This window comes from Pelodiscus sinensis, chromosome 6, assembly GCF_049634645.1.
Source record: "Pelodiscus sinensis isolate JC-2024 chromosome 6, ASM4963464v1, whole genome shotgun sequence".
NCBI classification, from domain to species: Eukaryota; Metazoa; Chordata; order Testudines; family Trionychidae; genus Pelodiscus; species Pelodiscus sinensis.
The window spans coordinates 72,360,382-72,386,645 of record NC_134716.1 but is presented as its reverse complement, the minus strand read 5'-3'; the positions used below and the strand labels follow the sequence as shown (position 1 = coordinate 72,386,645).

General features: G+C 41.6%; 1 protein-coding gene across 3 annotated transcripts in view; it reads right to left on the bottom strand.

The window, feature by feature from the left end:
• ARB2A (ARB2 cotranscriptional regulator A) overlaps positions 1-26,264 on the bottom strand; it is a 340,644-nt gene that overhangs the window by 299,134 nt on the left and 15,246 nt on the right. For all 3 annotated transcript variants that reach the window (XM_075932154.1, XM_075932155.1, XM_075932153.1), the window contains exons 2-4: positions 13,220-13,343; positions 6,306-6,407; positions 2,573-2,673 (exon numbers count right to left, since the gene is read on the bottom strand). In XM_075932154.1, the coding sequence (XP_075788269.1) occupies positions 2,573-2,673; positions 6,306-6,407; positions 13,220-13,325 (309 nt within the window). In that variant the 5' untranslated portion in view covers positions 13,326-13,343. The remainder of the gene's footprint in view (positions 1-2,572; positions 2,674-6,305; positions 6,408-13,219; positions 13,344-26,264) is intronic.

Here is a 26,264-nt window from a genome sequence, read left to right as displayed (position 1 = left end):
TCAGTCACATATAGGAATGGTGTTAGGAAAAAACACAGTGTTATGAAATGACAAGACTGCAGACTAAGCCAGAGCTCTGCCATACAGCCTGGCTGAAAAGGGCAATGGAAGCCAGATGAGCAAGCACATGCTTCAGGGGCTAACAGGAAGCAGCTGAAAGCCTCATTAGCCAGAGGAATAGATAAGGCAGACAGAGGGGACATGGAAGAGGGAAGCCATAAAGTGGCTGAGTGTGCTCCCCAGCCAGAAGGAGAGAGTAGCCGAATTTGATACAAGAATGAGAAACAATGCTCTGTAACTAAAAGGTGGTGGGAAATTGGCACAGACAATAAAAGGCAAGGGTGATTGCACCAGAAAGGGTCTCCAGTTGATTTGTGGATGAAGAAGAGATTCCAAGGCTAGGGGCCTGGGCAAGGACCTTGACACACAGCATGTTTAAAAAAAAAAAAAAAAGACGACAACTGTCTAATTGAGAAGCTCTAACATCACTAAGTCTTGGGCCAGGTCTTGAAATTTAGCAAGTGATGGTTTCTGTGTCAGGAATGTGCTTTTATTATCCCTGTAAAACTGTACCCAAATTTGGCTAAGTTTTGAGCCGGGGGAGATGCAGTTCACGTACAGTAAGTAGAGATTTAGCAGCTTAATTCTCTGAACTGAATAATCTCCATCTCTCACAAACCATCAAATGAACCTGCAGATGTTCCATCCACCAGGCCAGGGCCGTCCTTAGCCATAGGCAGAATAGGCAGTTGCCTAGGGCATCAGTATTTCTGGGGCACCACTTTGCCGTGAAGGACAGGAAGCAGTGAGGCATGTGTAAGCAGGGGCTAAACTACTGCTTGCTATCAGCCAGCTAAAAGGAGAAAGCTGCCCTGTGGGTGGGTGTGCTCACTCCAATTGTTTAGCTCTGGAAGATAATTAACTGTTAACTGTTGATATGTAAATACAGCTCATGGCAGGAGGGGGAACGAATCCAAGGTGTGGTTATGTAAATCCAATTCATTTAGGGCTGATGGAGGATCAGTGTTGGAATGGAATGTGGTGTATTGTAACTAATTTGGGGCTGTTGTGGGGGTCACAAATTATGCCACCCCTAAATGTGGGAACTGTAAAATATGACACCAGTGCTTGCAGGAGACACACCATCATTGTAAGAGGTCTCAGAGGAACAAGCCTCCCCCCTGCCAGAGTTGAGTGAACTGAGTTGAGGGGCTGAGTCAGCCTGCTTCATGCCTGCCAGGTGTGCGCTGTAAGACTGGCTCAACCTACTCCATTCCCCCTGGTTTTAAGGACAGACCTAAAGCATACTTTATGAGGAGTCTTTTTGCTAGTCCAGTGGAAGCTGGAATCTTTTGCCAGCCTAGGTGGTGGCTAAAGAGTTGAAATCACTAAGAGCTGAAATCACTGGTTTAGCTGGGAGCCAGACCCATTGCAGCCAGTGGAGCAGCTGGTGGGAGCAGCCAGCAGACTACAGGAGCAGCACAAAGGTGGCCTAGCCTCAGGCTCAAGGAGGGGAGTCATCCGGATGATGTGTCAGATTCTGCACTGACTGGACAGAACTGTAAGTGGGGCATTTGAAGTGGGGTACAGAGAAAGTTTGGGTAAATGAACTCTGTTGTGGTATTTTCCCAATATAATGCCATATGACTTCTCTCTTTCATTAAAAGTTTCACTCAGACTCCGTGCTTGCGAGTGGGAAAGCACTGCCTCTCAGAGGCGCCCAGGGGTGTGTGAATTTCCCAGGCTACTGGGTGGGGGCTCGAGCTGGTTCTGTGTGAGATGGACCCCTAGATATTGAACCCGGCCCTGATTGCTGCCAGGTCTACACAGTGGAAGGTTTACACATGTAACAGCAGGGCTGGGTCCTAGAGAGGGCCAAATGTGCTGCCTGCAGCACTGTCTGAGGGAGGGGATTGGCTGCTGGGGTCTCTGGGAAGGGGAAGAGGTAGGGGTGGAAGAGCAAGTCAGGCATAGGGGCACCAGTTTAATAATCCCACCTAGGGTACCACAAATCCTAAGGATGGCCCTGTACAGGGCATGCACATCCTGGGGCTCCAGAGGCTGAACAAGATTTTCCCTAAAATAGTTTTTTGCTGAAAATCCATTTTTTTCAGTCCTACAAAACCCATCATGGTTTGGACACAAACTCAGAGAAGTTTGGGCCCAATTTATTTTTCAAGCCAAAGATTCCCATTCACAAAATGGCCAAAGGAAGAGGAGAGACACGTATTCTTCAAAAAGAGTATATGAATATTACTTTTTGTAGCGGTGCTGGTCATAGATATCAGAGAGACAGGATGGCTGATATCTTATTGGTCTAACATTTATTGGTGAAAAGGACTTTCACCCACCTTGTCTCTCTTCTGTTTGTACAGGTCAAACTATATTCTACTTTAAACACAAGAGTCAAAAGACATTGTCAAGAACTTAAACTGCAACATTATAAATTATACAGTAAATAATTCAAGTTATTGTTAAAATATTAAAATGTAGCAATTTTAAACAAAAATATTTAACTTCTACTTGTATTTTTAATACACAGAAGAAAAATATAAATACACAAAACATATACCTCTCCAAGAGCTTCATAGCGCTTTTGGTTCCATCTATGTAAATCTTCACGGTAGTTAAAAACGAATGGCTCTCCAGTTTTTATATGCCTTAATTGCCCCTCTATAAAATAAACAATAATATTATATTTAAATGCACATTTTAAGAGTTTTAAAAGCAGGGGTAACAATTCACTGTTAAAAACAAAAGACTAAGTTCATATGGAAGCAAAACCATGTTCTTTCATATACCACATTTTTTTTTCCTTCCCAATTACAATATAGGGCACTTAAACCAAAACAGACTGCATCAAGACCACCATCACTTGATTTAGAGGTGAATGCAGAGTACAAAAGATGACATACTGAACTTTAGGTGAAAATTTCCAGAGCCCTGCCGGATACAAAAGTGGTATCCCCATCTGAAAAAATGATCCATGGATATCTGCAGATTTACAGAGCACTATAAATTTCAGCCGGTCAGCCTCGTGTGTAACTAATATTTGTGTCCTAAAAGTATGCTATAAATGAAGAATTAGCAGCTGAATAGCTAACCATCTGATCTGTACCAATCAACCTGGTAATTAGATACCAACTATCAACCATTTGTACTCAATTAAATTGCACATGCAGGAAGTGTGAAAGGTACATCGTAATACAAAGTTTTTTAAAATTAAACTCTTAATTTCTAAAATAGTTTGTTATATAAATGTAATGCCTTAGCACCCCAATGCAATCAAGCAGGGGACCTTAGTTCAAGACACACTTTGAAACTCTTGCACCTTGAGTTAACAATAGAAAAATGATGCAGTATGTCCAATAAGAATACCCATAACACAGCAATTTATTTTGCATAGCAACATTACAGTCTCTTAGCTTCACAGCTAAAGAACATTAGCACATCCAAATACCGATGAAGGAAAGGCCTAGAGTGGAGATGACTGAGGAATAAAATGGCAGTCCACGAGGAAGTATACTTCTCCCTACTCCAGTTTACCATGTGTTTTACCAGTTATATCAATTGAAGCATCAAAATAAAATGTTATGGTCACAAAAGGTGATACAAAGTGATTAAAAACTAATATCTAAGCATATTATCCTAAAATGTTGAAATGTCTGACTGGTAGAAACAATGGTTTATTAGCACGATTTTTCTTCCTCTGCAACATAAAGACAAAGACATTAGCTCAACTGACATTTCCTTGTGAATTCTAAGCTTTGATAAAGAATTCTGTGAATGCAAATGTTATTTAAAAGGAGTAAGATAAGTTCTGAAGACACCTGAAGCTTCAAACAAAATAGGCATGTAAGCAACTAGTCGACTAGCGTATAAGCATATGCCTATCGGATAGTCTACTAGTGACTCGACTAACTGCTCCCCACACCTTACTTGCTCTAAAGCCGGTTCCACCCTACCCCAGCACCATCTCTGAGGGGGGCAGAGGAAACAGAAGCATAGGAGGGACAAGGCACAAGATGGGTATCAGCTGTTTCCCAGCTCGTTCCTGGTCGTCCCCCCTCGCCGCACACTTGCTACGCTTCTGCTTTTTAAATGTATCAAGAGCCAGACTCTTGATATATTTAAAAGGCTAAAGCGCAGCAGGGGGGACCAGGCACAAGCCAGGAATCAGCTGTCCCTTCTTGCACCTGGTCCTCCCTGCAGCACTTCAGCTTTTTAAATACATTAAAAGCCTGACGGCTCTTAATACATTTAAAAGGCAGAACAACAGCGGAATTAGCTCCCGGGGCCGGCAGCTAACCCCACTGCAGCTCCGCAGTTTCTCCCACTTATTGACTAGTCGATTCGTTGATTAAATACAATGTAACATCCCTAAAACAAAACATGTGATAGCTTTCTGCTGCCTTCAGTGTACTTACCTGTATACTTACTCATTTAATAACAGAAGATGTTTGACTTTCTCAGTCCTTCTATTACCTCAGTTTCAATATATTATTTTTTCCAATCACTAATCGCCAGGAAAGTGTTCCTTCCCAAGTTCACATCTAACATTTAAAGTTCCAATATCCCAGTCTTCACAGAACAATATAATCTGAGATGCCTACATTTTTAGAATTCTAGTATACATTGTTCCTTTTTTGCTAGTTATGATTCAGTATAGCTTATTTTAAAGTAGGTTACTGATGAAGTTTCTCTCTCCCTAAGAAAATCACAATCAATGTCAAGTAAGAACTGTAATTTATTTTCAAGTATTTCAAAAATCTTTGGAAATCCCATCTTCTCAATTTTACAAGGCAAATAAAAGTTTATTTGTCCTTCATAAATAGAAGTATAGAGATTATATCAGAAATGTTCTACAGTGTATATACACATGTTAGAAATATCAGAAGCAAACATGTCCCTTTTTGATGATACCCTAACTAGAAGCATATGCTACAGTGTTTATTACTCCCTAAGGAAGTCATTCAGAGTATTATGTTAGTGATGGAACTTTTAATAATATAATGCTAAAACATCGCACCCCCCCCCCCATTCACATTTCAACCCTTCTCTTTAAGCAGCCACATGTGCACCATTAGCTCAAGTCAGTAGAGCAGGCAGACAATAGTAGGGGCTGCACATATCTTTAAAAAAAATCTGAGAAGTGACAGAGTTAACCCCTCCCATCAAAGAAAGAGCATCACTTTCATGACACTTTTAGTCTCTAAGTACCTTCCTTTGAAAGCCATCAGGGTATTAAAAAGCTAAGTGTTGCATAAATGACTATCATTTAAAGGAAAGCTCTTTTTTCCCCCCTTAAAAGTGGAAGTTGTAAAATAGACAGCATTAGAAACTAAAGTTCTCTATTCACAGAACAGACACTACATGGCATAAGAGTGTACACTTCCCAGTCTGCCTAAATACAGGTTTTAAACAATTTTGTAGGGACCCCTTTTGGGAATCTGGTATTTGTTCAGCCTCCATGCCTATTTAAACCAGCATTTATCATCTGAGATTGAGAATATGAGTACAAACTAGAGATGTTAAAAACCATTTAATTAAGTAACAATGTAACTGCTGAAAATTTCAAATTGTATCGAGTACATGATTAGTGAGTTACCCACATCTTAATATCCTTATGGGAGAGTCTAAGGGGATTGTCTGTGATTCCTTGGTAAGAGTGGTATAGTGATTCAGGAGCTCTTATTTGTTTCTGGCTTGGTTCTATAAATAATTAGAGACACATTAGCAGTTTGTGGTGTTTGCCTTGTTTTTGACAGTCTGCCCTGAAGCAGACACTCAGGCTATGTCTATACTGCAAGTCTCTTTTGAAAAAGAGCATCTACACTATAACCAGTACTTTCGAAAAAGCAAGCTGCTTTTTCGAAAGAGCACCCAGGCATTCTGGATGTTCTCTTTCAAAAAAGTAGTTTGCATTACATAGTGTTCTTTCAAAAAAATGCGCTTTCGAAAAAAGGCGTTCCTCCTCGTAAAATGAGGTTTTCCGCGGTTAAAAAAAAACTGCCGCGTTCTTTCGATTCACTTTCAAAAACACAGCAGCAGTCTAGATGCAGGGGAAGTTTTTTCCAAAAAAGGCCACTTTAAATTTAAAAAAAAAAAAAAAAAACCCTGTAATCTAGATACACCCTCATGGTCATGACCCATTCTAGGCAGCGTAACAGTTATCTTTAAGGATAAAATTTTACTGCTTTAAACTATGAAATTCTAGCAAGGCTTCACAAGGTATAAACCATGTTCTAATAATCCATTCCTATACAATTTATAAGCGGAATCTTCACAAAGTATATTCTACTTACGTTCATTAAATGCGTATTCAAATCCTTCAAGAGTATCAGGAAACTCAAGTGGCGGCTCATCTTTTTTCATCAGTTCATCCAAATCTATCCTAGACAATAAATCTAAAAAGGAAAAGTACATCATAGTATGCCTGGTTTATTTTAACAAGCATATTGGATAATATTTTATGTAATGCTTGGTTAGTGTTGGTGTAATTAACTGTGTCCAGTTCTTTCTTTTAGAAAGATCCCATTGGACTATTTATTTTCCACTCCTAAGGACATTTTGTAGAGTTCCACAAGGCTCAACACCTGTCTGTGCCTAGATGGTGGTATCTTAACTGTAAGACTGTTAGAGAAGACTAGGAGATGGTTTTGAAAATAATATCCCCAACAACTCATCTCTCTCTCTCTTTTACCCCAGATCTGGATAATTCAATCTCAGGGGACTTTTTTTTTTTTGCTCAGGTGAGGTCAGAAATTATATTGGTTGGTAAAGTCTATGAAAAATTTGGCACAAGTTGTTTCCTTATACAGAGGAAAGGTTGGAGAGAAAGGAGGAGAGCTCCTTCATCAAAGGATTTTTGTTGTGTATTTTAAAATCCTTCTGCTACAGCGTCACTTTGTAGCATTGTCCAAGAGAGCTTTCTTCCAACAGTATTTGGCTGGAAGGTTATGCCCATTTCTATCAGAACTGAATACATCACAGTTCTCATACTTCTGTAATATGCTCTAGTTGGAGTTATTCTTATGGTCCACACAGATTCAGTAAGGGCAGAAAAATACAGACCAATGACCAGTATAGGCCAGGTGGAGCGCATTACATTTGTTCCACATTCAGAATTAGCTTTCTATTGGTGGCATGTGAAATTCAAACTCATAATATAGTTAGTCCCACCTGGGCTGGGTTCTTGTCATCTAGCTGACTACTTTCTACTTGGGTATCCTAAGATTAGATGAAGTACTACTGTTAAATGTCCTTAGATGTGAGCTTTTGGGAGCTTTGCTTAATCATTCATTTCTTACAACTAAGAAATTCTAGCAAGACTTTACGAAGTATAATTCATGTTCTAATTTGTTATTATATAATTTCTAAGTAGAACCTTCATGAAGCTCATTCAACTTACTTTCATTGAAGGCATATTCAAATCATTAAAGTGTGCTGGGAAACTCAAGTGGTAGAGGGCCTTAACTTGAACTCATCTCCATGTTGGTTCACTAGTGTTTAGGTTCGATGGATAGCAGGAGATGGGCTAAGACTTAATACAGTACAAGCTTTGTTATCTGGCACTTTATTATTCAGGAAACTGTTAATCAGCATTTGTCATAAATGGCAATAAAATTTCCCCTTCAGTTAATTGTAAAAATTCCAATAGCCATCCAGCATCATTTTCCAGTGCTTGAGGAAGCCACATTTATAAACTTGCAACAGTAAATGCCTTTCTTGTCCTAACTCTGAGTACAGTACTGTATAATACAGTGCCATCATTGGATATTATCCGATATATCCTGCAGCAGTGGCTAACAATACACCAGCAACAGGCAAAAGCAGAGAAGAAAATGTGTTGTTCTGACTATAACCCAGAAATTGGACCTAATTAGTTGCCTTGAAAGAGGAGAAAACAGGAGCCAACTGATGCAAGAATTTTGCGTTAACAATCTATGGTATTACAGTGCAGAAGGCAGACCTGATGAAATTAGCATTAAGTGCTAAGCAATTGAGAAACTCCATAGTTTGCACAAATCAAAATTGGAGCAATTAGATAACATACGCTATGAATGGTTTTCCTTGAAGAGTTCTGAGGGAACTCCAATTTCCAGCTCAATGTTGATTGAAAAGGCAAAGAACTTATATCAACAAATGGAAATGACGAAGACCTGCATTCTTCCGATGGCTCTTTGGCATGCTTTAAGATGCGACATGGTATCAGAAGGCTTGATGTCTCTGGAGAGAAACAGTCTGCTGATCATGAGGCCGCAGAAAGACACCGAGGCTATGTCTACACTACGAGTTTTTTAGGCAGAAAATATGCTAATGAGGGACTCATTAGCATGAGTTGTGACATCATTAGCATATTTTCTGCCTTTTCTTTTTGCGCAAGGGGTTTTTGCACAAAAAGCAGTGTGGATGTTTTCTTTTTGCAAAAAGAAGCAACAGGGGGTCAAATAGCTCAGTGGTTTGAGCATTGGCCTGCTAAACCAGGGTTGTGAGTTCAATGCTTGAGGGGACCATTTAGGGATCTGGGGCAAATCTGTCAGGGATGACGCTTGGTCCTGCCGTGAGGGCAGGGGACTGGACTTGATAACCTCTCAAAGTCCCTTCCAGCTCTATGAGATATGTATATTTCCATATATTAAAATACGCTAATGATGTCACAACTCATGATAATGAGTCCCTCATTAGCATATTTTCTACTGAAAAAACTCGTAGTGTAGACATAGCCTGAGTATTTTTTAAGAAGCTGGCTGGGGAGCATGGTGTAACCCCAGAGAATATCTACAATGTTTCGCAAAGGGAAAGTTGTGCCTGACCAATCTGATTAGCTTCTATGAGGTGGTAACTGGCTCTGTGGACATGGGAAAGTCAGTGGATGTGATATATCTTGACTTTAGCAAGGTTTTTTATATGGTCTCCCACAATATTCTTGCCAGCAAGTTAAGGGAATGTGGATTGGCTAAATGGATGGTAAGATGGACAGAAAGCTGGCTAGAAGGCCGAGCTCAGCGGGTGGTGATCAATGGCTCCATGTCAGGATGGTGGTCAGTTTCTAGCGGACTGCCCCACGCTTCAGTTCTAGGACCAGTTTTGTTCAATATCTTTATTAATGACCTGGATGAGGGGATGCATTGCACCCTCAGCAAGTTTGCAGATGACACGAAGCTATGGGGAGAGGTAGATACGCTTGAGGGCACAGATAGGGTCCAGAGTGACTTAGACAAATTGGAGGATTGGGCCACAAGAAATCTGATGAGGTTCAACAAGGACAAGTGCAGAGTCCTGCACTTGGGACGGAAGAATCCCAAGTATCGTTACAGGCTGGGGACCAACCAGCTAAGTAGTAGTTCTGCAGAAAAGGACCTGGGAATGAATGAGAAGCTGGATATGAGTCAACAGTATGCCCTTGTAGCCAAGAAGGCTAATGGCATATTAGGGTGCATTAGTAGGAGCACTGCTAGCAGATCCAGAGAAGTGATTATTCCCCTTTATTCGGCTCTGGTGAGGCCACATCTGGAGTATTGTGTCCAGTTCTGGGCCCCCCACTACAAAAAGGATGTGGACGTATTGGAGAGGGTCCAGCGGAAGGCAACCAAAATGATTGGGGGCTGAAGCATATGACCTATGAGGAGAGGCTGAGGGAGTTGGGCCTAATCAGTCTTCAAAAGCAAAGATTAAGAGGGGGATTTGATAGTAGCCTTCAACTTCCTGAAGGGAGGTTCCAAAGAGGATGGAGAGAGGCTGTTCTCAGTACTGACAGATGGCAGAACAAGGAGCAATGGTCTCAAGTTGTGGTGGGAGAGGTTGAATATTAGGAAAAACTATTTCACTAGGAGAGTGGTGAAGCACTGGAATGGGTTACCTAGGGAAGTAGTGGAGTCTCCATCCTTAGTGGTGTTTAAGTTTCGGCTTGACAAAGCCCTGGCTGGGTTGATTTAGTTGGGATTGGTCCTGCCTAGACCATGGGCTGGACTTGACCTTCTGAGGTCTCTTCTAGCTCTATGGTTCTATGAATCTGATAAAATGCTTATTAAATGGGACTTTTTTGGTATTGCCTGTCATCTTCAACCTTTGCCGGTACAGGTGAGGTTGGTGTGCCTGGATTTAAGAGGAACATCATTCCACTTACATGTGCAAATACTGCTGACACAAAATCAAGTTGCTACTGGTTTCAAAATTCAAGCAGCCAAAAGCATTCAAGGGTATTGTCCGTCTGCCAATGGAGTACAAGGCACAGCCTAATGAGTATATGGACAAGTTTATATTTTTGTATTGGTTCCACCATATCTTTGTTCCCGCTGTAAAAGATCACCTGAAAGAATGTGGTGTGCCAGTTATCTGGTTTTAGATAACTGTTGAGCTCACCCTTCTAACACAAAGCAGTATTTTCAAGGAACACTTACTCAGCCAACAGATCAATTATTCAAAATCTAAAAGTCATCTACAGAAGGGATTTTTTGAGGAAATGGTTCAACTTTCAAAGGAGCAATCCAAGATTTTCACTTGCAGTACAGCATCAAGAATGCAGTCTTCAATGCAACATGTTCCTAGTCTGTTATCAAGTCTACAACTTTAAAGAGCATGCAGAAAATTGTGGGTGGAAGTGATATTTGTGAATGGGACCTCTGATGAAGAAGCATTTCAAGGCTTCAATGTAAGACCAAAAAGGAGAGTGCTACTGGAGATAATTCACAGAATCATAGAACACTAGAACCGGAAGGGACCCAGAGAGATCATCAAGTCCAGTCCCCAGCCCTCACAAACAGGACCAAGCACCATCTAGATCAGGGGTCGACAACCTATGGCTCACAAGCCATAAATAGCTCACTTTGGAGCCAAAAATGACTTGTAGCTTCAGCTTAGCTCCCCTTGGTCTCCCCTCACCCACAATTGGGAGCCCATGCTGGTGCGACAGCCTCATGCACCCCACAACATTGGAACCAGCACCAGCTTTCTGCAGAAGGGATGGGGAGTGGGAAGCCCCAATGCTCCACGCCAGATGTGGCTTGCAGTGAAGCGTGTGCTGCTCTTCCCCTTCCCACAGCAACATGCACACTTCCTTATCCTCCCTGCCTTCCCCCCGTGCTCCATGGAGGTGGGACAAAGGAGCTGTGTGGCCTCCCCCTGCCTGAGAGCGCACTTGGCTGTGCTGGATGTGGTGGTGAAGTACATTATGCATGTAGGCGCCAGGTGGTAGGAGTGGCAGCTAAGATGGTGGTGGAGGAGCCGGGCTTTGGGGATGAGGAATATCTGGATTTCCTAAAGGAACAGCTTGTGTGCTTCTTCTAGCACTGTCTATAGATCCTGCTCCCTCCCCTCTGGCCAGACACCCACTCACACCCTGCTCCTCCACAGACACATAGCAACACCCTGCTCCCACCCCCACCCTGACACCAACCAGCACCCTGCTCCTGCCCCCTGTCCTCCTGGCCAGACACCTATCACCAGCTTGCTCCTGCACCCTGCCTTCACATTCTGTATGTGTAAAACTGATTGTTCCTTCCTAAGTGGCAAACTTTTCATTTGTCCTTATTAAACTTCATCCTATTTACTTGACCATTTCTCCAGTTTGCCCATTTTGAATTATGACCCTATCCTCCAAAGCACTTGCAACCCTTCCCAGCTTGGTATCATCTGCAAAATTAATCATCATACACTATATGCCATCAGCTAAATCATTGATGAAGATATTGAACAGAACCAGTCCCAAAACAGACCCTTGTGGAACCCCACTTGTTATGCCCTGCATAACTGATGTCCTTCAAAATGGAGACCCTACAATCCAATCACTACAATGAAAAATAATGAGGCAACTAACTTGCAGGCAGGCTGACATCTGTAAGATGCTTCAAAAAGTTTCTACAGCTTGTGCCACTAGTCCAACACCATCAACACTGACAGCAGAAGTTGTTGATATTGATGATCCAAAGGCAGTAAATAACAGTATTGTATACAGTAATAGTAAAAAAGATGTAATGTTAAGTATGATTATTTCATTTTTTCAACATTTTGGAGTTCAGAAAAATAACTGGCACATTTAATTAACCAGCAACCCCCAGTCTTCATTCATGTCAGATAGCAAAGCTTGTGCTGTATCTATTTCACTTGAGCTAGTGAATAAACAACTTTCTAACACTGATATCTTTTGTTAGATTCCAAATGACTCGTTGTCTCTAAGAAAGATTAAGTCCATAGTAAATTGAACAACAAGTTTTGGTTTTGTAAGTGCACAAAACAATTACCTGTAAATGTATTAAATTATCAAAAATACTATCCTCTTGGATAAATGACCCCCACCCCCCCAAAAAAAACAGTGGAATTTCAACAAACCTTCACCCAAGATCACCTTTATGCTGAGTAACAGCTAGAGAACTTACCGTAATTATACGGAAATTTCTCAAAAGCTTTGGGGTTTTTACAGGCCTATAATAGAAATGTCTACTCTATTCTCGTCATCATCATTTCATGAAAGAAATTTCTGTCAGCATATTTGTAGATCTTATTTTAATGCTGGCATTACAAGGTGTACTGTTATTTCCTTTGTAGAAGAGTATTTAGACAACAATGATTTAATGCAAGCACTTGCAATGTGAGCTTATCCCCAATGCAACAGAAATTGTGTCAAAGCTCCAGAAATCCAGTCTTTGTTAGCTGAGTTGTGGGAATAATATACACTATGTACTTCTACACTTGAAAAAGTGTATCAAGAAGAGCACTACACTTAATTAGCACTGAACAAAATAAACTATTTAATCTATTAAATCTTTTAGAGCCTATTCCTTTTATATAAATATACAGGAATCTGTAATTGTCCAGTTGGTCCACCTAGATCAATGCCTTGGAAATATATTTTGTAATATCTATATTATAAAGTCAACATAAATATTCCTGCCCTTCCCAATGGCTCCTGAAAAACACCATCTAAATGGCATCAATTGTCTTCTCTAATGACAATTTCTGCAAACATTCTTAACAGGTTATTCTCTTACCGAATACTGCAATTCAGACTTGCTGGGCCTCCCTCTAAAGCAACTGAAACTGAACCCTGCAAGAGACAGGATATTGCAGTGGATGGATCACCAGAGTAATCCATTTTGGTAACTCCCAGGATCCTTAACCACAGCTACCTCAAAGGAATTCTATTTTTATTTCCCTTTTCTTAATTTTAATAAATGTCTCTGAAATAGTTTGTATATAAACAAGCCAAATAAGTTTATACCTTTTAGTGCAGTAGTTTTTTCTTTTTCATCCGGGCCTCCTTGTTGGAGCTGTGCCATGTTTGTCCAAATTGTCAGCAAAATTAAAGTGATGAAGGAAAAGGACATCAATCTTCATAGGATGAGCTAAAAATCAATCATTGAAGTTAGAAACTAGCCAGTTCATTGATTTCTACTTCAGCAACTATCACATGTAGATAATTTATTAAATTGTGTGTGATTGTGTGTGTGTAAATAATTATAATTTAATGGTATGCATAATTTCAAAAGTAAATTTTCTGCTAGAAAGGAAATTAAATAAATGTGATATACTAGTCACAAAAAACAAGTTAGGGTTGATTTTTAGCTTTACTTTTAAAAAAACCACCAATGCATTTACTAATCCATTAACAGCAATACAATGCTTAAAATAGAACTACCTCATACAAATTAAGAAAAATAGTGTGGTCCCTTTATAAATCTCCTGCAATAACTGGTGAAGCATTCCTTTCACAGTGGTATTCCATTCAAGCCATTCCAACATAAGGTTAGAAGTATCAACCTGTTGCTCTTCCAGATTGCATATGGTTTACAATTACTGAAGATCAATGTAAGAAATAGAAGACAAACTAGAAGTGCAAATGACCAACAGCAACCCACAATCCAATTAGAATATTCCCACATTTAACTGCAATTGCCATTTACTGTCCTTGCTATATCACATGGGATTAGGTTTCACTAAATGTACATACAGTGACTACAGTTATATTACAGAAGCACAGTTTAGAGATTGAAGGGTTGTGTACAGAAAAACACTCAGGAAAAAAAAAATCAATCCAAACTAACTAAAAGGTATGAATCCTAAGTGGACTTAATTAAACCACATTAAGCCCCAATGTGCACACCCTTCTTCAAAATTAAGAGTGGCCTTACTTCAGTGAATTCCAAATTAAGGCCACTTTAATTAGGAATAGGTTCACGTGGGGCTTAATGTGGTGTAACCAATCCATTTTAAATTCACATCCTTAGTTAATTCAGATTCATTTTCCTGAGTATCCCCATGAAGATTTCACAAACCTGCTAACTGCATCACTCATCACAATATAATTGGCATTATGTTGCCACTGCTTACATGACAAGAGTAACAGCAGTTTGCCTATTGTTCTCTTCATTCTATTACATTTTTACCTCCAAAGTCTTCTTAGATGTAGCACAGCTGGTATATCCAAATCGAGATAATCAATTCCCTATTTTTCTTAATAAAAATTCAGAATTCTAAGTCTGCATAACCAAACGTAAATACTATTGAAAAATACAGCCAAGTAGTTGTTTGATATATTTGATATACATTAATATGTGCACTTGACATAGTTTATGTGGCATTAGTTTTCTGATGGGAGTTAAGTCACAGAGAATAAAGTGGCAGAAGGTTTTCTTGATGTGGATTGGGACACAGAACTGACACATTGTATAGCTCTTGATAACCACTACTGTTTAAATATGGGTTTGCAAGAAATGTTTTTAATCTATTATAACTATCTTTATGCAATTTTGTTCCGTCAACTACATCAAGCAATTATCATATCCTCTTGCATTCTACAATCCCAAAAGAGAATCCACTATGTATTAATGAAACTATAACTTGTCAAGTATAATCTTTATTGAGTCAGCATTTCAAAACAAAGAACACTGGAATATTTTTTGTATACACTCTTAACTCAGTATCTAGAAATGATAAAGAACACGTGTCCAGTCAAAGTATTTGTTTAGCATATGAGATCATTAGCAGAAAAAGATAAATTACATTTTTCCATTTTCAAGAGAGGACTTTCAACACTCAACACTGTGACCTATTTCTAGCCACATGAATTTGACACCAGGGAAAACATCAACATAGCAATTCAGCTTTATTTTTTAAAATAAAGGACTATGGGAGCACTGAACCTCACTGCGCCCTCAAGCTTTTCGGATTCTTGGTTACAGATTTCAATCACGCCATCTATCTGATTTCTCCTTCTCCACAATACCCATTATCATGGCTGTGTTTGCTACAAAAATGTGGTTCATGCAATTTGGAACCTTTTCCAATATAGGTTTGTTAATCTTCCTCCCAGAGACTAATATATCAGACATGATACTACTCCTGACTCTCTCAGACTTAAATCTGCAAGCAGGAAAGCCAAGATAATTTCCTCTCAGTTTTGGTAGTTTACTATGATACTAACTAGTTAAAAGCAATATTTCATATGTAAGCAAATCTTGGAAAGTTAAATGAGTTAGTTTTATTTAAACAATATAAAAACTGCTGTATGTTCTAAACAGATTTAGAATAATATGAACAAGGATGCCTTTATGGTCTCAAAGAAAAAGTAGCATCTAGTAGACTTTTTTTTTCTTGTGACCCAGTTGAAGAAAATTGTTGATGCCCATGACCCAACATAATTTGACTAGAATGTGGGCTCCGGGATGGGGCTGAGCACGAGAGCTTTAGGATTATAAGGGGGCTCTGGCTTAGCAGAGAGGTGGTCAGGACTGGAGCAGAAAGGACCTAACTTGAGCAGTTTCCAGTCAGTGGTGTAGCAGAGGTGCTAAGGCAGTCTTCCTGCCTCTCCTGGCACCGCAGACCATGCTGCACTTCAGAAGCCACTAGCAGCAGATTCCCAACTGATGGGAATGAGGAGCAACTGCTCAGGGCAGGAGCAATGTGCAGACCCTGTGTGCTTTTTCCACCCCTCACCTAGAAGCTGGACCTATTGCTGGATGCATCTCATGTCACCTGATCACCCTGAGGCAAGAAGGAGAATTAGTGCCTGATTTTCCATGACCCAGTATTGGGTCACGACCCTTAGTCTGAAAACCACTGATCTAGATAATATGTTGTATCCTCTGGTTTAATGTATGTGTATTGGCGGGAGGATGAGGACGAGTTATTTGCAGCAACATCAAAGGTTGCTGTTTGTCAGCTAAGGAGTACACAAATTCCAAAAACTGACATTAAGTCCAGTAAGTTATTAAGTAAGAATGATTCATGGGAGATCACCATTCTTTTTTCTGATACATCCCTAAGTTTGAGCAGTCTAATGTAAAATCCTGTTTAACTGGTTAACGGGTTAAACATATTGGTTAGCCAATTAAAGAGGAAGGGGGCTGGACTGTAGCAGTCCCCCACCTCCCCGCAAGCAGGAACAGGCTGTTTGCAGCAGGCTAGCCCCCGCCAATTAACCTTAACCAATAAGCTTTATCCGTAACAGGTGAGGCTTGCCAGTTAACCAGTCACATCCCTACTCAAAATTGACTATAGTGCAATGACAGCACCCTTTCAGTGCCTCTAAAAACTTTAACGGTTCCCCGCAATTCACCACTCCTTTTATGCAGGACGCAACTCAGATTCTGCACTTCTCCAGTTCTGACACATTTCAACATGATTAATCAAAACAAGACTAACAAAATCTACATATTCTAGCAAACTTGCATACTTACTACATAAATGTAATGTTGCAAAGATAACAGCAACTTAGATAATCACTAACAATAATAAAACTAGGTACAGACATTTACACATTTCCTGAAACATACATCTTACCCAACCAAAAAAATTTAAAGGATGAAATGCCTACAACATATAGAAAGTCTGGTCTCAGTTTTGCAATGTTTCCAAATAGACTATTTAAGCGAGAGTTCATTGAATATAAATTCCTGACAATTATTATGTGTATTTGTAGCAAAACAACTGTGATACCACATTGTAAGTAAATACAATAATGGCATTTATGGAAAAAGTCATTTTAATGAACATCTAAGTAGTATTAGAACCAGAACACTTGATCAATGAAACATATTTCAAAGAAACTACATTAGGCACTACAGCATGTGGTGTGGTGTCTGAAATAGTTTATACCTCCCAGGTCTCACCTAAATAAAAATTTACAATCCTATTTTAACAAAAGTTAGTTAAAACAATTACAGTGTGTAGACAAGTATCTGAAGACTTGTTACTGGTCAGGAAAAAAAAATTGTCACCTTTGAACATGTAATGAGATTAAATCAAAAAACAAATAGATCAATGAAAAGCCAACACTAGGGTAATGTCATATACAAAGGTTAGGTAAAATATGGGACTCTGAGTACTCTGCTCCTACAGATTAAGACTGGATTCATCTACTAGGTGAGGAGCCTGCTACTGAGCAAAGAATAGAAATCACCTGCCAACCTGTTTTGAATTCTGCTTTGGAAAAAAGACCATTTGCTGATTTTTCCAATTTAAAAAAAAAAAATAGTATCAGCTACTGCAGAGAGGAGTGATATTAGAATGAAGATAAAACAAACAGTATTTTATGCATTGTTTTGGCTGAACATAGCATTCTGTTGAATTCTTCATTGATACGTGTTTAAATGAAAAATGTGGGAAATTAGAAGAGAGGGTTATATTTCCTTTCTTTGAAAAACAGATGTTGATTCAACTAGAGTTTGTTGCTGTGCAAATGAATAGTGGGAAAATTATAAAGCCATCTGAATGATTATTTATAGGCAAATGCAGGAATTGCAGGCTATTCTAGGTTTGAGTTTCAAGCCTAGGCTTATAGGTTAATCTTGTCAATTACACACATCCCACCCTCCTTCCCCACTGCCTTTGTATGAGAAGCAGCAAGGGTGGGAAGCTGGAGCCCATGGCCGATTCTTCTGCCTGCTCCTCTCTTCCCCCCACTGCATCTGTAGGAGGCAGGCGGGTCTATGGAGCCAGCACGTATGGGGAACCTGCTTGAAAATAGCTCTCCAAGAGCATCAGATCCACCGGCTCCCCTCCCCCACCCACACACACACACATGCATTACTGCCTGATAGAGGGGCAGCAGCGCAGAGGGTGAGGGAGGGCAGGTTGTAGAGGATACGTGCAAGGAGCTGCTTTCAAACAGGCTCCCAGTGCATGCTGCCTCTTTGTAACCACTTGCTCCCCACAGAGACAGCAGGGAGGGGCGGATGCTGAGGCAAGCAGGAGCCAGTTCCCCCCAGCACCAGCTCCGTAGTGCCACCTTCCCCCTCTCCACACTGCTGCCTCTATCAGAGGGCAGGTGGTTCCCCGGGAGTGGAGCCATGAGAGCACTGGCTGCCGGCTCTGCCCCTGGGGACTGTCAAATAGACATGTAACTGCTAAGATTTCATGCAGTTAGATGATTATTCAATTACACAATATCTAACATCCCTAACTTGAAGTATAAATTCACAAATTTTACTAATTTTCTTGCATTAAGTATTCAATTAGATTTCAAAAATTTGTTCTTACACAGATACATAACTTAGATAATCCTTTCTACAAATGATTTATGTGGCCTTTTTTGTCATGAATTGTATCAAGCACAACTTTGAATTAGTGATGTAAAAGATTAACCAGTTACCTGGTAAGCATTAACCTTATTGGCATGCTTGTCTGGTAACCACTTAACCAGAGGGAAAGGGTGAAGCAGCCCCTGCTCGTGGTGCAGCCAGCTGGATACGGTCCGCAGGACCCCTTCCTGGAGCAGCCCCACTGTAGGACCCCAACTGCTCTGCACAAGTCCTCAGTTAATCAGTTAAATCATTTAACCAGTTAACTTTTTTAATGGGCATTACATTCCTACTTTAGTAAATTCCACCTGCAGAAATATTTAAAGTAAGGCAGCTACTTTTGAGGCAAGTTCATATTTATTTCTACAATTGATTGTACATGCACAACCCACACACACTCCTCCCCCAAAGGATCCAATGTATACTTTACAACTGTTCATTCCCAAAGTCTAGAAATATAAAATACAATTCAGTATGAAATATATTTTGGATTAATTGAAAATAAATGTTTTAGTGGTTTATTCAATATAAAGAGCTAAGAGGATGATGTTTTCATCAGACTTCCTTTAATACAATAGCAGAATTGGGAGGGAAGGGTACACAAAGAAATGGCTACTCAGGCACAAAAACAAATTTTCTTCACACAAGGGAATGTGCCTATATATTTAACATCCACATTCATGGAGTGGTACTGGAAATTGGGTCATAGAGCTTCAGGTATACAATAGTGCTAGACTTCAAATCAAACCAGACACCCCTCCGTGTGACTCCAACTACAAGTAAAATGAACATTTCCATTCTAGTTTCATTTGCTCTTGCCTGTATACATTTAGTGAGAGCTGATGTTACAAAGTTTAGCAGGTAGCAGATCCCAGTCTATGAGTGGAAGAATTGCAAAATACCACCCCACATTAGGTAAAGACATGAAATTTAACTCCCAAAAGGATGCACTCAGAGAACCCAGAAAGAGGACACAGATACAGGTAGCACTGATATACCTGCCCTCAAGTCTGCTACTAGATCACCCTTGAATTCTGAGGCATGCAAAGAACAGAATTCATTGTGGAAGTCTGCTATGGAAAACACCTCACAGTTCTATTGTCCAGGTTGAACATCTAAAATCCGGGATACACTTGTCTGGCAACACCCATGGTCCAGCAGGACCATGGATATTGCTAGACCAAAGAGCCCCAGGTGGCCAGGTTCAGAAGCATAGCCCCAACGGGAGCTGAAGTCAACAGGGCCAGCACCTGGGCACATAGCCCAGGCTGCCACTGTGGAGAGCACAGCCCCGGACCTGGCTAGTGCAGTGCGGGGGAGGGAGACCTGGACGCAACGGAGCAGGCAATACAGAGCTCAACCCCAGCCAAAAGCAGAACCCTACACCCAGGTAGAGAGATTGGTCTTCCCCTTGTCCAGCAAATTCTGTGGTTCGGGACCACTCAGGAGCCAAACAAAGGAGTTTCAACCGGTAGTGTATCCAGCACTCAAATATTATGATGGTATGGAAATGTCTAAGATGGATAGCACAGAGATTTTACTGTATAACATGCAAATTAAGTGATTAGTATTATGAAAACTATCCTAAACTAAAACATGTTTCAAAAAACTTGCATTTCATATTTGCACATATAATATTTTATTGCAAAATAATAAGCCTTTAATCTGCCAGAAGCTACATCCAAAATACGTTACCACAGGAGATTAAAATAAAAACCCCCAAAACAGAATTTTAAGGTAGAAATGTAATGATCGTAAGTGGAGAGAAACATATTTGTCACCATCTCTTTCATACTTACATCATTCTCCTCTACTAGATAAAGTTTAATGAAGGTAAATTGAATGCTTGTGATAAGCATTAAACTAATAGCCTGAGCGAACCGCACCACTAACCCACGTAGACTGCTTCAGAGAGGATGGGAGTTCATTGTTGATTTTATTTTCTTACCTTGACAAGATAGGGACTGCCCAAGATATTCCTTTTGCTTCACGCTATTGACTAGTCACCAGAGAATATGCCTAATAAAAGCAGTTAACATGGGAAAGGCAAGGGAGATTAAAGGAAACAGGCAAAGGATTAACTGTTTCCAGTGAGCATGATCAAGCAGAAGAGTGAGTGAGGATTGCATTTCTAGACAAAAAACTGGGCTTCTGCACTGACAGAGGGATTGCTGCCCCAGAAGGTAATATACAGTAGCAATTTACTCTGTTATGCTGCTATAAAACAGAGATTAGCCCTATAAAGTTACGCAATCAAAATAAGAATTTGGGGTTTTATGGTTCTATATATTTATACTGCATCCATGACCATAGCAGCTGAAGAGCTGACTTCCTAAATCTACACATAATGGTCATAACAAAAATAAAGTTAACTCAGAATTTGTTTGTAAAATAGTATAAGAAAAACATTTTTCTCAAATGTACACATCATATCAATATGATCTGTAGTAGTACTCTGTCCAATGTAATGCAAGATTATTCAAAGCTGTGTATGACATGTTACAGGCAACACAAATTTCAATATTTAGAAATCGGATATCAATAAAAATCTGTAAGATATTGCAGGAGTGAGACAAAAGAAAATGTCTTACTTATACAATAATGTGTTTTAAAATGAAAAAAGAAAGCAACTTTGAGTGCTATAAAACTGTTAGCGTCCACTGAAGTCAACTCGGTAATCTCTAGCATGAGGAAGTGCCCCAAATAAACATCACCCCCTACCTCCACCCTCAATACCCTGAACTCCCTCCCACACTCCTTTCAGCCCCCAAACTCCCTACCAGAGCCTATACCCCTCACGGCCTCCTACAACCCCACTCCCTGCCCCATTCCAGAGCCAGCACCCCAGACCCTCCTCCTATACCCACATTCCCTCCCAGAGTCTACCCTTCACACCCTCCTGCACCCAACCCCCCTCCCAGAACCTGCACACTGCATCCCCTTCTGCACCCCAATTCCCTGACCCAGCCCACAGCCTGCACCCAGCAACAAAACTCCATACCAAAACCTGCACACCTCCCCCACCAAAATTCCTCCTCAGGCATGTTGGGGGGGGGGGGGGGGAGAGAATTTTAGGTGGGGCAAGGGTGCAAGCTCAGGGTATTCTGGACACCACTAACATTTCTGCAAACCTTCAACCCTGGGTTAAACATATCCATCAATTTCTGGCCAGTGCAGACAAGGCCTTAGCAATATGTAGGTTTGATGATGGGACGGAGGGGGGAAAATAATTCCTGTAATGCCGGTCACCCCCACATTGATAGGAGCAGACAGGTATAAGGATTGGGATGTAAAATCCTGTTTAATTGGTTAAACATTATGTTTAACCAGTTAATCAATTGAAGGAGGAGTGGGAAGAGGAGCCCCTGACTGTGATGGGCCCGGGAAGCTGCTGCAGCCCCCTACCGGTTAGAAGTTTACTGGTTAACCGGTTAGCCACCCTTAGTAAGGATTTAATAATTCCTCCACTTGACTTCACTCATATCATATCTTTCAAAGTGAGAAGTCTCTCCAACTTTTCCTGTAACTTCACCACTTGCATCTCACAAGTGGTCCATTTTTGTAAGGCAGTTGGGATCCCTTCCTGCTCAGTACTCTGATCCAAAGCCTAAACAAAAACTCAGTATAGTAACTCCCCATTGATCTATGGATGTCATACACTTGCACAAGCTGCTAAGGGATACTGCAAGGTAAAAAAAAGGCTTGAACGGCTTCTTGGAAAGGGACAGGGGCTATGTCTACACTACAGAAAAACTCCTCCATGTCCAGGGAATATGTCTGCTCTTCTGACATTTTTTGCAGAAGAGCAGACATGCTCTTTCAGAAGCCCCGTAAACTCTTTATTTTAGTTCCAGACATCCAGCACTCTGATCATCTTAAGAAGTGGGCTGTGCCCACAAAATCTCATGATACCACCTACATGTGCTATTATATATATATTTGACCAATAAATTACGCCCTGAGGCAAGGACCTGAAACCAAACTCAGATGTGACAAACATTCTTTTCTTGGCTGGTGAGAAAGTCAACCAACTTACACACTAACATACATGATTCTTGGTCACAACCTAGAAAAAATATATTCTGAATTACACAAGTACAACAGTACTATACACTAAAACAGTGGCTTGAAATTTTCTAGATTACTATACCACTTGCAGAAGTCTACTTTGTCTTGGGTAACCCCAAATTTCACCTCAATTATAAATGACTCGCTTATACAATCAGACCTAAAAATAGCAGTTTTTCAGAAAGTTTCTCTTTCTTACCATATAATAAATCTTCTGGACTATAAATACTGTACTTTACATTTCAGTGAACAGTATACAGAATAATATAAGCACATAATTGTCTACATTAAATTTTGGTTTGTACTGCTTTTGCTAGTGGTTTTTACAAAGCCTATTGTAGAACTATTTTGTAAGTATCTAGATGAGTTGATGTATGCCCTGGAAAAAAGCTGCAACTCAAAATGCTAAGGCTACTGTTGCCAAAACATTGACTTGGTGATTATCCTATAATTATTTAAATGGACATTATTTAAATCACAAATGAGTTTGTGGGAGTTCGGGGTGCGATCACACCCTCTCGGCCCGAGAGGGGGGGCCTGCGAACCCTCTTGTCCCCTCTTGGCTCTACATCGACTCTCGGGTCCCTGCTATGGGGCCTCCCGATAATGGGTGCGATCACCCCCTCCCGGGAAGAAGGGGGGGGTCAGCGAACCCTGCAATAGTTACCTGTCTCTGCGGGGTGGGCGAAAGGCCCCCGGTTTGGGATCCCCCCTCGCGAGGTTGCGCCTTGTGCCTTCCCTTCGTGACGGTCTTGGGGAGAGGGATGCTCCCTTAAGGGAGGGAGGGGGACCCGGTCCCACCCTCTCTCCGGGTCCCAGCCCAGGGCCCTAAGCGGCGGGGCGAGTTAACGCTCCGGCGCGGTGGACGAGTCCGAAACTCGTCCACCCATGGCCGCCAAAAGCGCCTTGCCCCGGGCTCCTTCCTCCCTCCGGGTGGCTCCTGCCGATCACGCCCGGCGTCCCCGAACCTACCCTGGTTCGGCGTCCTGCAGTGCCCCGCGCCCGGGTGTGGCCTCCGAGGAGAGTTCTCGAGTCCCGGTCCGCCTCTGGCTGTCCCGCTCCCTTCTGGTCCGGCGCGGTGGGGTTCGTCCACCGTCTGCCAGGGGCAGTGGCTGTCCTGGAGGCCTCGGGACCAGCGCCGGGCCGACAGCCGTGCGGTGTGGTGCTCGGGCTCCGTCCTGCGGCAGGGGCTGCTCCTCCGCCGCCGCGAGGAGCCTGCGCCCTGCCCCGTCGGCGGTGGGCCCTTTTGAATTGGCCCGCCGCGCCGGCCGCCACCCGGGGCCCCGCCACCCGGGGCCCCGCCCCTTCCGGGCACGTCCCGGCGTGTGGCCCAGCCGTACAGCTGCGTTGCTCCGCCCCGCCCCCGCCGTCCGGGGCCGCGGGGAACGGGCTGTGTTCGCGCAGCCAGCGCAGGCGCGGGGGTAGTCCCCCCGTCCGCCGCCTCCTCCGGCTTGCGTTGGGGGAAGGCTGGGGGACTGGAGCCTGGCCGTCATCCCCCTGCCGGCGGGGGCTCCGGCCGCCCCGCCCCCAGACCAGTGACAGCCCGTCACAGAGTTGTTACAGTGATCTTAAATTAATCATAATAAAATATTACATCATACCAAGCCCTCTATGATATCCATATTTCAGAAAAATGTTTTATTCTTTGTCTACTTTTTTTATTCATGCATTTTGAAAGTCAGACACTTTAGTTATCTTAAGTCCCACTATACAGACTTCAGAATGCAAGAAAAATGAAAATGGAAAATGCCTAAAAGTTACATGTAGTATTAGTACAGTAAACTTCTGATAATCCGGCACCTTTAGGACCCAGGGGGTGCCAGATTATCAGACATGCCGGACTATCGGAAGGGGGGGCTATGAGGGGTCTAGGGTGGGGTGGGGGGGATGCCACCCCAGGCCCCAGTTAGTCCTCCCTTCCGATAGTCCGGCTCTGCTCCAGGCGTCCCCAATTCAGCCGCTGCTGGTCAGTTTCAGCAGCAGCTGAATCGGGGACACCGGGGGCAGAGCAGCTGGGGTGCTGCCAGGTTGGTCCCATAGCGCCGAGGGGCAGAGCTACAGGACCAACTGGCAGCACCCCAGCTGCTCCGATTCAGTTGCTGGTCAGTTACAGCAGCGGCTGAATCGGGGAAGCCGGGCGCAGAGCAGCTCCAATTGTCCGGAGCACTTCCGGGTTCCTGATGGTGCCTGACCATCAGGAGTGCCAGAGCATCGGATGCTGGACCAATGGAGTTTTACTGTAATGTGATTTCTCTATATGTAAGTGTCCCAGCTTTAAAGCTCAGAATCTCAGAATTTTGTAGTTTAGTCAATTTCAAAACTAAAAATCTTCCTGACAACATAAGGCTCCAATTTTCTGATTTTGTGCGTCATATTGCCTCAAGCTGCTATAAGTTTGAGGTGAAACCTCTACATCTTGGGAGAAAGCAGAAAACATTTTCTGTAATAATGAATTTTTTTAAAATGTATTTGAAAGCTGTACGGGTGTTTAGAATAAATGAGTCCTATAGGGACAAGACAGCAAGCAAATAGGTCAAAGATGACAAATAAATGAATTGATTATTGTACTCTGCAATGTATCGCATGTATATATCAGATACACACCACTTTTATATGGATCACTTCCCTTTCAAAGTAGCATTATGAGACCTTGGTTCATAAAAAGAGATATAAAGTGAACAGAAGCATAAAACAGCTGTCAATGGATACAAAGGAATTAAAAAAAAAACTTTTGATCTGAGCTTACGGTTTCACTCACCTACAAGGCATTGTGAGGGGGAAACTGTCTCCATCTAGGATTTTGCTTTCCTGACACAACAGAGCTTTTCATGTAGCCATCAGATTTGCCAAAGTCAGGACCAAGGCTATCCCCAAGAGATGTGAGTTGCAACACTGTAGAACCAATAATATCTAATCTTCATCTTAAATATGATGACTCTTCCTCAAACTGATAAAAGCACGGTGTGTGTAAAGCACACAAATTACAGGTTGAAACTCTTGCCTGGCGCTATCTGGCATGCTCACCAAGTATAAGATCTTGGAGATTTGGGATCTCTATTGGCAATGTGTGAATTGTGATTTTTCAAATACTTCTAAAATGTCCAAATTTAGGAGGATTTTCTCAGGGATGGCAAAAGGCACATGCATAACAGAGACCACTGCCTTGGGGAACTTCAAGTCCATACTTCACAACTGCTGGATGCCAAGTGTTTTTATATATGCTGCTAGAATTCTACAGACAAAATATTTTCCCTAGCCTTATTCTTAGAAACAGCTAAATCATTTTGACTGAGATTAAAAAAAACAAAACAAAAAGACCACCCTGAGGCACAAACCTACTATGGACAATTTCAGCCTGAAGCAAAAAGTTTGACAAACTTACAAGCAACTGAAAATAGTATGTTGTAAAGTATGCAAGTGTAAAGTAACTAACAGGCATTCTACCATTTCAATGTATAGTATGTATACCCACACACATTTTTGTAAATAGGATTTTAATTTTTTTTTAAAAACACTATGTTGTTTCTTTGTATCAAAAAATCTGTTCTCTAACGGAGGCATGACATCCTTGAGAGATGGGAGAGAAGAGATTAATGGTATACTATAAGGCTAGAACTATAACAGAGTTTAAAGAGAAGCTAGATACATTCATGGAAGTTAGGTACATAAAAGGCTATT